We start from the raw sequence: 17130 nt of genomic DNA on the forward strand, positions 1-17130 counted from the left end.
TGAGAAACATTACTTTTGTTTCCAACCTCAAAGCAAACATTTATTTTTCAATGCACTGTGCAGAGAATTACTTGATTATTTTTAAACTAATATTTTCATGGCACACAGTATGCTAAAATATTAAATTAACCCTTAAGTAAGTCATTAGAGGAGGTTTAGACGTTTTCTCATGTAGAATTACCATGCACATCATTATAATATGAAAGCAAATTAAAGGGCAGGTTTACATCACAATGCATTTGTTCTCAGAAGTAACACCCTGTTTTCTGATGTGAGGTAATTAGTGCATGATTCAAAACTGGACCATGTGTGATGCTTCCTTTTGCTAGAGGCCGCAGGTAAGTGCACATACACGTTCTGCCTTTGAAGTCCATGGTGTGCACTACCACGTGAGAATTGCTGAACTTACCTTGGGATATTGGTCCTGGGGACACAGTATAATGAGGTAATTAAAATTGCGTTTCTACCGGCACCTCTCGTATAGAACTAGTTATTTTTTCTGGTTTTAAATTGCTCTGAGTTCAGAAATTCCTATCACATTCATGCTTATTGCACACTTTTCTTTTGTCATTTAACAGCAATTTTAAGGTTACTCTGGGTGAAGGCACATGGCATGCTGAGCATGCTCAGTGCTTTCCCTTGTTTGCTGAAGAGAAATAGCCACACAGAAAGGAAAATAGGCAGAGAGATTAGGCAGCTGGTGAGCTGAAAGAAAGGTGTAACCACTTCCCTGGGAATGGGTAAAACAGTGTAAAGTTGTGAAATTTGGTCTCCTTGGGTTTTGCCTGCTGCTTGCCGCCTTCTTTTCCTCTCTCCCTCTCTCTTTCCCTCCATCTTTCTCTCTTCTCCCTTCCTTTCCTTGTTGCCTTTTGGATTCTGTAACCTCTTTAGGTCACCTTTGTTTTGGGTAGACTGTTGGGTAGCCTGTAGTTGCTGTTTCCTCATTCTCTGCCAGAAAAGCTATTTGGAGAGATGACTTCTGGGCATTTTTGGGTTTGGTTTCCCCTTTATGGTCTTTCCTAATACTTCAGCTTACTCAGTGTTTAGGAATTATTTATGCTCACATCTTCTTGTGGAGTTGAGGATGGTTGTAGTTACAAACACCAGGAGGGTAGATGAAATTTTGTCCATTTCTATATTTTTTCTGTTCATTTCTATACTTGTATAAATTGCTACTATAGGGAAAAGTGTGTGTGTGTGTGTGTGTGTGTGTGTGTTTCAGAGTGTGTTTCCACAGAACTCCTGGCTAAAGTTAAGGGTAAGTTTCTATAGGACCCCTAAGCAAGCAACTTACCATATCACTAAGCCTGAATACCTTTAAGCAAAACAAAGCACTATATTAGGGGATATAGAGGTGATTGCTGGTTATTGATTTTTTAAAACTTATGTGTTTGGGCTATATCTTAGAAAAGTGTTCAGAAATAAAGCCCCTCCCCCAATCCCTATCTGTACCCAAGGATACTAACAGATGCCTGAAATGATTCCTAAAAGTCACACTAAGAAATGAACGGAAGTGGGACACTGTTTGTCCCCTGTTGGACACAAAGCACCTTTCTGGTCCTCTCCTTATACCCCCCCAGGTCCCCTTTGCTGTAATTAACGGAGCCCTGCAGACACACTGCCCTGCAGACACACTGCCCTGCAGACACAGGTGCTTGATCCACTCAGCTTCCAGCCTGCAAGGACATGCTCCAGGAATTAAAATAAAAATGGCTATCTCCTCCTTCAGTTGAGAGGAAGTGCCCAATATTTCTGAGTTTTATTTTGATGGATTAATAATTCTTCCCTCAGGGGTACTTAATGTGTTTTCTATTTGTTGTCTCAGTTATTTTTGTCTGCAGAAGACCAATCCTAAAATGAAGTGTCCAGTTCCCACCCAGCTAGTACCTGTGATCTGACAGATTGGCACTTGGTTTCTGCCCATTTTCCAGCCTGTTTGTGAGGAGGTTAGAGCAAGGAATTCATCTGTGGGGGTCAAAGTTTGCTCTTCCAATAATGTGATAGTTGTCCTGAGGAAAACATTTTACTCCTTCACCTGGATTTAACAAACCTCGGGTTACTTGTTACCAAATCTCTGCACAGGGGAGGATGCTGGCCTGGTGTGAACCCCAAGATTTCCTCTGTTGGTTTTCTTTGCAAGGAGAGGTTGAACAGCAACTCTTGATGTTGTGATGCTTCTCCTCTTTCTGCTGCAACTTTTCCCTTACCTCAATCAAACATGAGGTCAGACTTTTTCAGTGTTCCCAGCAGCCCCGGCCAAGTGGCCAAGACTCTTTCTTCCCACGCGTCCTCACAGTTAATCTCTGGCTATTTGAAGTAACTTGAGTCACCTGGTTCTTGTAACCAGGAGCCCAACTCAGGCAGTGGAGGGAGGTTCTGTGTTAACGGGAGAAACCCAAATTAAACCTGATTAAACAATAAGGGGGAATTTACTGGCACATATAAATAAATCTTGAAGAGGTGGGAGTAGATTTGGCATTGGGGTGATGAAATCAGGGATTCATTTATTTTCAGGACCATCTTCCTCTCTCAACTTTGCCTTTTTCTGTGAGGTAACTTCCTTGTCTTAGGCCAGCCATCTCCAAAGGGGTGAAAGCAGGGACATGGACACACTGGGTTTACATCCCTACAATCCTGTCACAGAACAGTGAAGAGGGATCTTTCCTGCCGGCACTTGTTGGACAAAATTTCAAGGCATTGATGTGATTGGCTCAAGTTTTCGAAGTACTGTGATTGGGTGAAACTGTGTCACATGATCAGCCTTGTGGCCTGGAAAGTAGGGTCTGATATCCAAAGAAGGCAGTGAGCTTCAACATGGCAATGGAGAGAATCACCTTGTCTGAGCCCGCCATCCCAATTGGTGTGGACTACAAGTTATAAAGGAAAAATGAATCCTTTATAGTAAAGTGTTTGTGCTGGTTAGGTTCAATAAAGTAGCCACAAATGTGAAGTTAGCGAATGCTGAACCATTGCTTCCAGGGGAAATACAAGTTTAGGTTTCTGTGAGCCTCTGGTCATATTTTCATCACCTGATCAGTATATAATCTTGTTTTAATGGCTTCTATTTAAAGACGCCTTATTTAATATATATTGCTGGTTCATTACACTGAACTCCTGGCCGACAGCGCTATAAATGAATGAAGCTTGTCTAACACATGCATTTTCTCCATAAGGCACATCACAGCCTTCCCTTGTACCTAGGAACGCTGGACAGAACTTCAGTACTACGCTTGAAGGCCATTTTAAACGTGAAATTACCAACGAAAAGCACAAAAATGTGAAACTCATGGCACTAAACACACCATGAAAAGTACACTCGTTTGCAATCTGAGAGCTGAAACAAGAAGGCAGAGCATTGCCTTGTTTGACCTCAGCTGGAAAGCACACACTGGTTGACTCAAATTTTTTGCCACTCTGCACAGGTCCGTGGATGACCACGAAAGTGCTGCCAGTATTGATTCTGGGATTACAAATCAATTTAAGCAAATAGGTGGACTCACAATTATAGAATCCGTGAATAATGAAAGTCAACCGTATAGCAAAGTACAGCGGGGTTAGAAATGATGATGCTTGGGTTGAAGCCTCAAAAGACGAAGAGAAGGGCATATTGAGTAGAGGGAGAAGTGTAACCAAAGGCTCCAAGGTGAAATGCCCCATTACCTCCAAGGAGCTGAGCTCAAGTATGGCTAGCAAGGTGTGTGTGGAGTCCTGACCTGTTGTATTCTGTGGGCAGTGGGGAGCCTGTGGAAGCTTTAAGCAGGATGTGACATGATTGTATTTCTGTTTTCTGGTGAATACATTATTGGAGTACTTCCTGATTTTTTGTTTTTACATTGATCCATCAAAATTGATAATATTTTGATGGTACTCTGGGTAAAGAGTGAAGGTGATGGCATTAGGTGTTCTGATGGCCCCAGGGCCACCAGCTGCCCCCACGACTGATGGATTGCACCTTTCCCCCTGATAGCAGCAGGGGGAAGGTGCCTCAGAGGAGGGACTAGATCAGGAAAAAACCTTTTGAAGACACTTGCATGATAGTCCAGGTAGGGGAAGTGGGAACCTAAATCTGGAACCAAGTAATGAAAATCGAGAGAAGGGAAGGGAAAATACAGTGGCAAAGTATAATTAAATGCACAGTAGTCCTCAAATCTCATAATAGTCCTTATTTTCACCCTTCAATACAATTTTAAATAAAGTGATTCAAGTTCCAGCTCTTTTTCCCATTTCTTCTGCCTCCCTTGAACCCCTACCTATACTCCCACTTCCTTTCGTCCAGTGTTGATGTGTTTAGGAATCATCCAGCACAGTGGTTAAATATGCAGAATCCCAGGCCCCAGCCAGAGACTCTAATCTTGGTTGAGGCCCAGGCATTTGTTTTTTCTCTAGGACTTCCAGTCATTTTTGGTACATTTGGCCCATGGACCATACTTTTAGAAACACACTGCTCTGATATCCATGTTAGGAGCAGTAAAAGTTTCTGGAAAGCAGCAACTCTTTTTGATGTAGCCAGGGCCCACTTGGAGTCCTGAAAACACTGTGTGTGTGCATCTGGCTCAGGGATTCTGCACGTGTACCTCTTATACCCATGTCTCACCTTCTTCTTGCCCATAACACACACCAGTTCTCCACCTGGAAACCTTAATTCTCTCATCAAGGTGTAGGTCAAATGATCCTGCCTCTCTGTGGCATTCCCAAGCTTTTCTAACTAGAGTCAACTGGGGCCCCACAGTTCCCTTTGTGTCTAGCAGTTCATTTATTAGATTTCTGACTCTGAGTTGGATCATTTGTGCATTCTCTTTCCACACAACGATGACTTGTGTACAGTGAGCTATCTATAGACATTAGTTAAATTTAATTGAAATCATGGAAAGGGGAAGAAACAAAAGAGATAGAAAATCCATGACATGGATAAGACTACACAAATAATCACGCATTTGCAATGCATGGAATTTGCTTTCTTGCAATTTTCATATTTTAGGAAAGATCGCTCAGGTTTGATCCTTGGGCCTTCCTTGGAAAACAGTTTTTGTTTGTGTTTTCTCATGTGTCAAACTCATTCTTTTTTGGTATTCTGGCTTCCTGGAAGAGGCAAGTCACTATATTGTATATTCATGCCCTGGAATAATTAGTTTACCTCACATGAGGGGTACTTTATTGTGAGATCAGGCACAGTGTACTCTGAATCGCCACAAGACCTTGCTTTAATGAATACAGAGAAAACCTTTTAATTGTTCTTCGGAAGTGCCAGTGCTTTGCAGTGGTTAGTGGAGTATGGTTTCATATTTTGGCAAAGTCTTTACTGTTCATATACAACTATTATTTGAGCTATTTTTTTTCTGCAATTGGATCCATAGTTTTTAAGATCACATACAGATATGGAATGGGAGTGAAAGAATTTTGCAATTTTCTATCAGGTCAACCCTAATTCTAAACAGTTCAGATTACAGAAGAAGTTTTCTAATGTGGGAATAAGAAAAAAAAAAAGCATCATTTTCCTAAAATGGATTAACTGAGGCACAGCCTCTTCACCATCTGCTTGTAAATAGACAGGATTTAAGTTTATCTTCACAATCAGAAATCTGCCTTCCCTGCCCACCTTCAGTATTGAGGTGGTGCCTTTGGTTTTAGTGATCATGACCTTCTGAACGAAGGAGGTATCCTCACTGAATTAGACTCAGCTAGCATTAATTGAACATCCATTTGGTACCACTCGGTGCATGTAATCATGCTCCACGTGGATGGAAGCTAGTCCGTGCTCTCTGCAAACATCCGAGCTAGTGGAGAGGATGTGAGTTATCTGTAGGAGGGGCAGCATTGAATGCTAAAATGAAGCCATGGAGCATGGTAGTTAAAATACTTGTTAGAGTTTTCTATTCATAAAACAGTCAAATGACAGATCATCTAAAGAGACCCCCCCCCCCCCCAAAGACTGCTGAGGTGGTATTAGCTGGCCTGGATTTTGCCTATGCTGTATTTAGAGTGATATAGTGAATAAAACCTCAATTGCTGGTGAATGTGAAAACCACTAATTATAGTGCTTCAGCTTTTCCATTTCTAAATTGATGATAATCACCGTACGTTACACTAAGAATAATGTGAGTCAAGATAATAACAAAGCCGAATGTACGAGTGAATTCTATATGCACTTTACCTCCATGCAGCCCCGTAGAATGGAACCTAACACCTGTCAAAACATGGGCATATTTGGGGATATTACATGGGCCAGTTGCTGCAGTGGATTTTGAAAACAAGAGGACAAACCATCGCAGGAAACCAGTTGGGCCTCTGAACTTCACATTTGTGCCCCTGCAAATCCATTCTTAACATGTCCTTCACAGTTGTCTTCCTAAAATACAAACCTGGTTATATCACGACATCATGCCCACTAAATAATTAAATTTTGCCTTTAGTCATTAATTCAAAATGAATTAATGATGCGGCAGACACTCTGCTAAGCTTTGATGACACTATTTTCCCCCCTCTCATGGAGCTTTCAGTTGGGTTGGGGAGATAGACATTAATTATATGATCAGAGATAGACTCTCTAATTTTTCTCTCCAGCCTATAGAATAAAGTTCAGACTCCTAACCGCTAAATATGACAGGTTCATTATCTGGCCTCTAACTTTTCATCCTCATCCCTTGACAATGTCACCTCCCACTCCTCCAGCAAACAGTCAAGGAGTTCCTGAATATAACACTATGTTTATTTCTTTCATGCTTTTGGCCATGCTCTCCTCTTCCTCGATTTACTTTCTTCCTGCTTGGTGAGCTCTTACTTATCTAGGAAGACTTTGCCCAAATACCCCTATTTTCTGGCAGAGTAAGCCCTTTCCTTTCCTGCACTCCAAAGGCAGTGAACTATTGATAGTAGAAACCGTGTCTTTCTTGCTTTCATTTTCTCCAGCCCCACAGAGAACTTGGCCCAGCTTACATGTTCAGCAAAAGTTTGTTGATACTAAATTGCTCCTCACAGTCATTATCTCAATATGGAGATTAGGAAAGGGAGAAGTATATGGAAAGGGAGGGATGTGATTCCTTGACCTGAACCAATAAAAGAAGGTTATATTGGGAATAGTAAAGGCCAGTTGTTTTCTGTGTAGAGGAAGTGTTAACATTATGAAATTAAATTAGAATCACCTAACGTGCAAGGAGTCTGTTCAGGTGAGCATTATGGTGTAGTTACCATCCTAGTGGTCTCACAGAATGACTGTGAGAAGCTGTAGACTTCATGTGTGAAATCTTTCCACTTTCATGTGATGATAGAAGAAGTAATTTCGCCCCTGCAGTATGGCATGCGATATGCGGAGATACGACATTGTACCCAAGGACACTCCTGGCCACGTATTCCAAACCCAGTAAGGCTGAGGACAGTCAGCCACGAACCTGTACCATTCCCCAACTCTATAATTTTCTTGCAATTCTTTTAGAGAAATGTAAGAAACTCAGATTTGCAATGATGGTGAAGACTTTCAGCTCTAGAAGGATGGGCTGCAGTGCCTCGACTTCCCTAAATGAAGGGAGACTTTAACTCATTTGTAGTTTTGTCCACTTACGGTGTTATTTAAAGTGAGCTGGTTGGACTTCAAGCCAGATTATACCATAACCAAAAAGAATCTGTTTGCAAGTAAAGCACCTCCTGGCTTTTGCTTGGCAGGCCACGTGTATTAAGCCATACGAGCTAGACCAGAACAGGGACATTTGGAACATTTGTCCCCAAGCCACAGGGTGCATCGGTGTCGTAGACCCATGCACACCTCCTGAACAGGGCAGAGTGTGTGCTGGGCCTTTCTCTTAGTGTCTCACTTGATGCTGGTAGGAAACCGCATTAAGTTACAACAAGGTGTCTGGCAGATACGGCCTCACTCCTGGTGTCATGTTAAGCATACAAAGCAGTGGAAAAAGATCCCGTAGACATTCATGTAAAATTAATTTATTTTTATACTTACGCCAAAGCTACATTTTCTGGTCATTTCTGAATAGAAATTTTCGCTCAGTTGTTCATGTAATGAACTCAAGTTTACTTCTTGCTTCTGTAGTTTATTTCTTGCCCAGTGAACGACAGGAACATGACTTCAGAGGCAAATGTTTAGCACATTCACAGAAATACTATTCTCCAGCCTTTAAAAAATTGCCTTTTGAAAGGCGAATAAAAAATTCAAACCTAAAATATTGGTCGCTCCTAGGGAAGGAGACAAGAGGATGGGGCTAGAGTGAGGAAACAAGAGGTTTCGACTCTGTAGATGTTATTTGATTTTAACAAATACAAGTGATTTGGAAAAGTTGGGTTGGGGTTTCTTGGTGTTCATTAGTCTCTGTATTTGTCCATAAACTAAAATACTTTATAATGAAACAGTTTTTGAAGCATCTTTTGCATAGACTTTGAGAATTTCAAGAAGTAATGTGGGCATTGTAAAGTTTTTCTGTTTCAAATTCTCATCTAGGCAACATTTAAGAAAGGCTCATTAGTTTGGATTTCTGTATGTCTGTCTTTTCTCTTTCCTTTATAAAACATTCTTTGATTCAGATTTTTAATCACATTAATCTGACTTTTGTCCTCATTACTTTGTATTGGACAAACCTTGCTTTTTAAAGTGTGGCTGAAGAAAAAATTAAGCCAAAATATGAAAAAAAAAAAAAAATGAAGGTCTTCAGAAACACCATTAACTAGTGGTTTGTATTCAGGTGGGCGCTAGCGAGATGCCTGATGTGGCCCACCCGGAGGGATTCCATTTTGCTCTCTGTTCTCTCCGGCCTCTTCTTGCCCACTGGTGGAGGTGCCAGGATTTCACGTCATGTCAGAGTGGCAGAGCTTTCGCTCACTTCCTTCACCAGGCACAGTGTGAACAAACGAGGCCACACTCGTCTGGAGATGCCCTTGGTCCTGGCTGCCACTTGAGGGAGGTGAATGCAAATAACAGCGTGGTGGGCTGAGTGACGGCTCCCAAAGACAGCTCCAAAAGATGTCCCAAAGAGGGATTTTGCAGATGCAATTAAATTAAGGATCTTGAGATAGGGAGACTATATTGGACCATCTGGGTAGATGATGTAATCCCAAGCGTTCTTATAAGAGGGAGGCAAGAGGGTCAGAGTCAGGGAAGGAGAAGTGAGGACAGAATCAGAGGTTGGGGTGATGCAGCCATGCACCAAGGAGTGCAGGCAACCTCAGAAACAAGAAAAGGCAAGGAACCAATTCTCTCCTGGTATCTTGATTTTAGTCCAGTGGCAATGATTTTGGACTTCTGATCTCCAGAAGCATGAGATGCTAAATGTGCGCTGTTTTCACTCACTGAATGTTTGGTAGTTACTTATAGCAACAGCAGAAAAGTAACACCGATAGGCTTATGCTTGAGAAAGGGGTGAGTGAGGGCTTGACAGGGAGAGGATGATCTCATTCCCATTAGGGAAAACTGGGCTTGCTGGGAATTTAGAAAGAGCGAGAGTGAAGTCCCCTTCTAAAGGTGCTGGCTTTGAGTCAGACTGCCTGGGCTAAAATCTCCGCTGTGTAGTCCTGAGTAAGTGAACCTCTGTTCACCTTTATTCTCTAAACAGTAAAATTGGGAATAATAGACTCGCCTCAGAGGCTCCTTAGGAGGTTTAATTGACATAGGCTCTACAAAGTGTTTTCGTGGGTACTTGGCACAGAATGGGGGTGGCTATAATCATTAACTATTATTATATAAGCCCACAGCTATTCAAGGGCTTTGCATGTGAACTTTATTAGCACGTTTAATAGGGCCACTCTTTTATTTAGGAAATGACATGAATTATGCAGTTTCATACTTATGTATAACTAAAAGAAACACCTGCTACTTCGTAGGGGCAACTGTTCTGTGCATAAGTTCATGGTCCTTGGACTGATGTAGGTTTTTGTTTGTTTGATTTAATATGGAAACCCAAAAATAGATATATGTGTCTGGTGTTCCTTGCAAAGAAACATATTCATGGCTTAGCTGTTTTGGTCTTAACTCAGAGGGCCTTCAGGTTTGCATTCTTCCATTTATCCTTATTCTCTGAATAAATGCAAGTTTTCTTAAGATGTCAGAAAAATCTTCTCAGGATTAGGAGGCCCACTTGGTGGGAGGAGGGAGGGAGGGAGTGCATTGTAGGCTCATAGTAACTCTAGAGATGTGAGACTATGGAAAACTTCAAAAATCATCACCAGCAGTTTATTTATGTCAGGTTCTCACTCAGTGAAAGGTGAAGCAGCTCACTCTAAATATGTCCTCCTGTTTCATTCTAGTGACCCTCTGATAATGAAATCTCTTTGGTTCTTTATAGTAACTAGATCTCTTTAGCTGGAACCTTAAATTTTTGTAACTCACCTCGTACTAAATTTCACTCTCTGGGTGGCATTTGAATTAGGCAGGGATGGTATTCCAGATAGAGAGAAGTATATGTGTACAGTAAGGCAAGAAGACAATAAAGAGCACGGGCACGTTTCGGAAAGTATGGTCAAAGCCTATGGTCTGTGCTGGGGTGGAGGAAAGGCAGGAGGTGAAACTGGAGTTGTCATTTGGGAGAGTTTGGACTTGTTCCCAAAGCCCTTCAATTTTGAGAGTATGCTTTGGAAATGCCAGGGAAAGCAAGTGAAAAAAGTATCTTTCCTTTGGGGATTCTCAGAGTCTGTTAATACATTTTGAAGTTCCCAGAAGTGGATCCAGTAGATAAATAGAAATGAGACCTGGAACTAAGACTTTAAGATAAAGCAAGGGATTGTATTCAAGAAATATTTGGGCTGAGAAATCAGAAACAGTGAATGATCAGTAAGATGAGGGTTTGGGACACAGTGGAGGTGTGGCAGGGGAGAGAAGTACTGGAAATGTGACCCCAGTTTCAAGTTTAGGATTATTAGGCAATAGTTTAAGATTTTAGGCAATAGAAGGATGGAGAATATATAGGAGAAAGGACTGGTTTTATAGAAAGATATGTTTCAGTTTATTTTGAGCTGGTTTTATTTGAGATGCCAGTAGGACAATTGATGGTGCTAATGTCCATAAACTCTTGAGAATATGGATCTGGAATAAGGAAGGTGATAGGAACTAAAAGCTGTGCATATAGTAGTTCAAGCCCAAGGGTATTCATGAAGACATCCAGAGAAAGTTGGTTTTTCACGATGTACATAAAAATTGCATTCATTTATAAAGAACAATCAATAAGGTTGTAGTTATGGGCAGAAGGGTGGAGCCATAATTTAGCTCTTAAGTGCTGACCTTTGCAGTCTGATTACGATCAGTGTCATATTTAGATAGAAGCTGCATCTTCTCTTTCAGGATCACTGCTTGTGCAATGACCATGAACAAGTATGTGGAAGAAAATGTATCGCAAAAATCCTACACAACCATCAAGTATTTCATGAAGATGCTGAGCAGCGTCAGCGAGACCCTGATCTTCATCTTCATGGGCGTGTCCACTGTCGGCAAAAACCACGAGTGGAACTGGGCCTTCGTCTGCTTCACCCTGGCCTTCTGTCTCATCTGGAGAGCACTGGGTAATGAGTGCTTGTTTTTTAAATGACCACTCTGCAGCTCTTACTAAAAGACTTCTTATCCTTCCTCTCTCTTGCTTCTTCTGCTGCTGCTCCTCCTCTTCTCCCTGCTTCCTGATCTTCTTTCCTGCCCTGAGTTTCCTCATAAATATATTTATAAAGTAAATTAGCCTCTCTCTTGGCTTCTGTGACTCCACATTTTTCCCCTTTATCTTGGAGCAATAATAGCAAAGGCCCAAGAGCCTAATAGGGCTAATGAGGCAGAGGAAAAGGAACAGACCCTGGGGGCCTACTCTTCACTCTCTCCAGTTACAGAAGCTCAAAAATGATTCCAGAAATTTTCATCAGTTAGCCTCACTCAGTTTCTTTTCTTCTGGTTTTGTCTTTCTTCTCAGGTGTCTTTGTCCTGACTCAGGTCATTAACTGGTTCCGGACAATCCCCCTGACTTTTAAGGATCAGTTCATCATTGCCTACGGAGGTCTCCGAGGCGCCATCTGTTTTGCCCTCGTCTTCCTTCTTCCTGCTGCTGTGTTCCCCCGGAAAAAACTGTTCATTACAGCTGCTATCGTTGTCATATTCTTCACTGTCTTCATCCTGGTAAGTCGAGTTCTTTCTCCCAGAAATGTTGCTTCCGGTACCTGGAGGAAACAAGATGCTGTTCAGAGATATCCTAATGAAGTCCTTTCTCAGGACGCCAAGTGGCAAAGGTGTGTTGAAGCTTTGGTAGTTAAGACATTAGTGAAAATGATATTTCCTGTCTGGATGCATGGCACTGGGCTGGCCGGGGACCTAAGCGACTCTAATTTTGTCACTTGGCCTACACAGAGGAATTATTATTTAAGGAAACTCAGCTAAGGGGTCTAAGCTTACTGTTGCAAACTTATGCAGTGTGATTGTTAATCCTTGTCATTTGTCATACTCTCTGATCTAGCAAATGGACTCATTAGATGCTGGTTGTACCTGATGACACAAATTGACTGCTTAGCAGTGCCTCCTTTGAAAAGTGAAATGGAGAAATACAGGTTTAATATTGGGAGGCAGAAAGGAACATGGACCTAGGTCTATACTCTGACTTTGCAAGTTAGTTGTCTCTTTATGCTTAATAAGCCAGGGTGACCGAACTTTTTTTAGGAGATCAAATTTGTGGATATTTATTTAGTAAATATTTATCAGACTCCTGCTAAGTAGCAGGCATTTCTGTTAGAGCTTGGGATCCATACATAAACAAAACATAAAGAAGATGCATGTCCTTGTGGAACTTACATTCTAGTGAAATTCTGGAGAAAATTCTCTCTAGGGAAATTCTGGTGTCCTAGATCACGCAGAGCCCTGCAGGCCAGTCTAAGGACATCAGTTCTTCCCTGAGTGAAATGGGAGTCATCAGAAGGTTTTGTGCAGAAGAGTGATGTGCTCTGACTTATTTTGTAAAAGCGTCACTCTGTCTACCGTGTTGCGAATAGACTGTTAGTGGCAGGGGTAGAAGTAGGAAATCCAGTGTGGAGGCAAGTGCAGTCATCCTGGCAAGATGAGGGTGGTGGCAGTGGAGTTGGTGAGAGGTGTGAGATGCTCGATTGCATTCTGAAGGTGGAGCCTCTGGGCTTCGCTGATGGATTAGTGTGAGACAAAGAGGAGTTATTGATTATTCCAGAGCTTTTGGCCTGAGCAGGCCTCGAGTGATGGGGAAGGCTGTGGATGGAGGGTGTGTGTGTGTGTGTGTGTGTGTGTGTGTGTGTGTGTGTGTGTGTGTGTGTGTGTGTGTAGTAATTCAGTTATGGGCCTGCTGCGTTAGAATGTCTATTAGACTTCCAAGTGGAGATGCTGAGCAGGTGATTATTAAGAGTCTGAGGTTCAATCTGGCCTGTAGATTTAAGCTTTGGGGTCATCAATAGATAGCTGGTATTTAAAGGCAAGAGACTGGATGTGGTCATCAAAGGAGTAAAAATATAAAAAGGAGAAATATAAAAAGAGATCAAGGACTGAGCCCTGGGGCCACCCAACCTTAAAACTTTAGAAGAGGGAAGCAGCCAAGGAGATAGAGAACAAGTGATCAGTGATGACAGAGGAAAACCAGGAAAAGTTTCATTTCATTTTACTTGTATTTAACTAGTCCCATAGTGCTATATAGGTGCCTGACTCAATTCTAAGCATTTTATTATTAACTCATTTAATTCTCACAACAGTTCTATGGCACTAACTCTAAGGAGGTGTCACAGTTATTATCCCCATTTCATAGACGAGGAGATTGAGGTTCGGAAACAGAACTTAGGGAATTTTCCCAAGTTTACACAGTTAGTAAGTGGTGGAGCAGGGAGTCAAACCTGGTTTGTTCTTAACCCTTAAATGCTGTGCAGAGTGCCTGGTGTATAGTAAGCGCTTGGTATCGCCATGCATGGTGATTTGCCTCCTTCCTTCTACTCATTTCTCCAGAAGTCAGCTTGCCCTTCATTCATACACGTCTCACAACTTGGCGAATAGTGGACTGGCTGGACTCATACAGAAAGGTCCTTGGAGACCCTTTCCTGTCTTAAGAAGATGGCCACTTTCCATTATTGTTTTCATCATCAATACCTTTCTACTTTATACTTTTACAATCACCCTCTGGTGATCACTTCTTTGTGTCAGGTCTTCTGACAAGCGCGTTCATATATGCATCATCTCGTTTCGCCCCCACAACTAACTTTGGGATAGAAACCAGCGTTCCATCTAAGGAAACAGAGCTTCAAAGAGCAGAAACAGATGAACTCAAGAAAGTGTGTTTTGTAAACGACAGGGTGGGTTGAGCCCAGAACTGGCTGACTCCATTGACCATCCTATTCAGATATATTTGCTTTATTTAAAGAAGACATTATTTACTTGGTTATGGTTGGTAATAGTCCCAATTTGGCCTAGTTACACCTCATAGTGTGGTTCAAACATCCCGTGTGGGTCCGAGTCCCCTCCTTAAACTCAGGGAGGCCCGGTGGAGTCGTCCAGGTGTGGGAGGGAAGCTAATTTCCCAGTCTCTGTCCTTTCACTTTGGTGTTCACAGGAGACTTGTAAACATGTCATCCAGTGTACTAGTATCACACTTTGCCTAAGGCGAGACCACTTTGCGTTGAGCATTTTAATGTCTTCATGGAGCTTCCTAGGGCAGAATGCTGGAGCAGAAAGGTCATGTAGGGGGTGAGTGATGGCACCCCCTTCCGAGACCTGCCACCCAGAGTCAGACCAAGGCTTATTAAATGCTTTGGAACTCTTCTCCCATCCTCTCAGAATTACGGTGTCAAATATGAAAATAGAACCGTGGTTGTCTAAAGCGTAACTAGGAACCGGGCTGTTTGGAAAGGAATGCCTCAACCCCGATTGTCTACACAAGTGCTTTACAATATGTACAGTATCAAATGGGTTTCTTTTCCCCCCAAAACATGGACATATTCATTTGCAAAATGCAAGAAAAAATCACTTACTAGAAAGATGCAGTTCATGAGAGGACATATAAAATACAAGCTCAATTTTTTTTTTAGTTATTAGATTCAACAGACATAAAATTCCACTCTGTAAATACACTTAGAGCAAACATAATATAGGAAAAAAATGTATTGCAAAAAACTTCATTGAAAGTATGTATAGGTGGTTAGTATAGACTATCAATATTAAAACTCTTAATTTTTGGTCTTTTTTGAATTGTGACTAAACCAAAAGATATAAGTGAAAAATTGGTTCCCTTATGAAATATCTTCGTCTCCACTTTGACTGAATGCCATGTATATCAATATTTTATGTTTTTAACATGACAAATTGGTTTGCTTCTTGATTGTTAAAAAGCTAACTGAGATTGGATTTCTATATTTATCTTATTACTGACTAAGAACAAATAGTTTGAAGACTGGCCCTGATCAGGGGAATGGTGTTGCTTAGCCTACCAGGCTTTGAAGAGCACTGATCTAAGTTAAGGAGCCAAAAATATTGAGAACATTTTTTGTTCCATGCACTGGGCTGGTTGTTGGTGATACTCAAATGGGCGATGAGTAATTCCTGTTTTCAAGGAATTCACATTTAATGGTGAAAGCAAGTGAAAAATGAAAACAAGTCTTCATTCAGTTCAGATGTAGAAATGAAAGCGCCATTCCTGTCCTCATAGTACTCATTGGAAAAACAGGTAATACCAGACAGATGAACTGATGATCATTCATCAGTCAATATTTACTGAGCTCCTGCTATGTGAAAGCCCTGTTCTGGGGGAATAATGGAGGCACGATTCTGGCCCCCATGCTATCTGCTTTCTTGTAAATGTGGACTGATAATGCATAACTAAGGAAACCATCAGATTGTGGTATTTTGAGGATTGAGTAGGGTGATGTGATGGAGAGTCCTGGCTGCTATAGATTAGGTTAGCAAAGATCTTATTGGAGAGATGATGAAAGCTGAGATATGAAAGACAAGGAGTCAACTAGGATAAGGGCAAAGAACATTCCAGATAGAAGGAAGAACTGATGCAAAAGTCCTGAGATAGGGACCTAAAGAAACAGAAGTAAGAAACAAAGTTGGTAAGGGAGAAGTGGAAATAGAAAGCTAGAGGAAGCCATGGATTGGTGAACTTCACAGGCTGGTTAAGGAGTTTGGTTTTATTTGAAGGGTGATGAGAACAGTTATAAGCAGGGGAGTCATTTATGTTTTGAAAAGATTTCTTTGGCTGCGGGGTCAGAGAATGGATCCAAGGAGGCAAAAAGGGAACAAGGAGACTAATTTGGCTGCTCACACAGTAGCCAGACCAAGAAATGGTGAAAAAAAGAGAAGGGTATGAATTTCCATTTATTTTGGAGGCTTATTCAACAAGATTAGCTGTGGGAAGCGAATTATGAAGGATAACTCCTAGATGTTTAGCTTGGGCATTGAGTGGTGTGGGAAGTCGGGAGCTTGGGGGAAGTGGGAAGGCAGGGAAACGGGGAGTCAGGGAACTCCTGAGAGCTAGGGAGGCACCATCAGGGAGCTCCTGCGAGATGGTCTGTGTATTCTCAGTGAGAAAGAAAAGCAGAGGTGGGGAGGATAGTGGTAAGGAAAGAGATAAACGTGGGAAAAAACCCCTGATGGGAAAGGAGAAAGAACTGAGTCAAAAAATAGAATAGTTGAGTTATATTTGTCACTTGAAATGTAAAAATCCAGTTAGCAGTCCATGGTGGAGATATTTTGGGGTCAAAGCTTGGTGCCTGCAGACACATCTGCTGGGCAGTCTTCTCTTGTTGGGTCTAAGGATTGTTTGTTAAGCTCGTGGGGAGGAGGAATTGCTGTGGTCCCCACTTGCTGGTTTCTTCCATTCACTGCTTCCTACCCCTCACTTTTGTGTGCACTGATTGGAGACTGCTGCTTTGCTATTGCTTGGTTCCTTGACTCTGACCCCTTTCTCTACCTCCCATTTCCTACCTACCACTGGCTCGTAAGAGTCTACAAGAGCACGTCTGCACACATGCAGGCACTGCCTTCAGAAAGGATCTTTTTTCCTAGACTGCCTCAATAATTAACGAACTCAGTGAAAGAAGCCTGGACGTAGATAATGGGTTACAAATATAGCAGAGATGATTAATTATAAATCTATGCACAGAATTTTGTCTTCCAATTAAGAACGAGGTATCCTTCAGATGAAAACCTTTATGTTGATTCTCCCT

The 17130-nt window shown here is 41.7% G+C and overlaps 1 protein-coding gene across 2 annotated transcripts in view; it reads left to right on the forward strand.

Annotated features, from left to right (window-relative positions):
* SLC9A2 (solute carrier family 9 member A2) overlaps nucleotides 1-17130 on the forward strand; it is a 123018-nt gene that overhangs the window by 45459 nt on the left and 60429 nt on the right. For both annotated transcript variants that reach the window (XM_037806689.1, XM_037806688.1), the window contains exons 4-5: nucleotides 11273-11490; nucleotides 11883-12085. In XM_037806689.1, coding sequence (XP_037662617.1) covers nucleotides 11273-11490; nucleotides 11883-12085 — 421 coding nt within the window. The remainder of the gene's footprint in view (nucleotides 1-11272; nucleotides 11491-11882; nucleotides 12086-17130) is intronic.

This window comes from Choloepus didactylus, chromosome 17, assembly GCF_015220235.1.
Source record: "Choloepus didactylus isolate mChoDid1 chromosome 17, mChoDid1.pri, whole genome shotgun sequence".
NCBI classification, from domain to species: domain Eukaryota; kingdom Metazoa; phylum Chordata; class Mammalia; order Pilosa; family Megalonychidae; genus Choloepus; species Choloepus didactylus.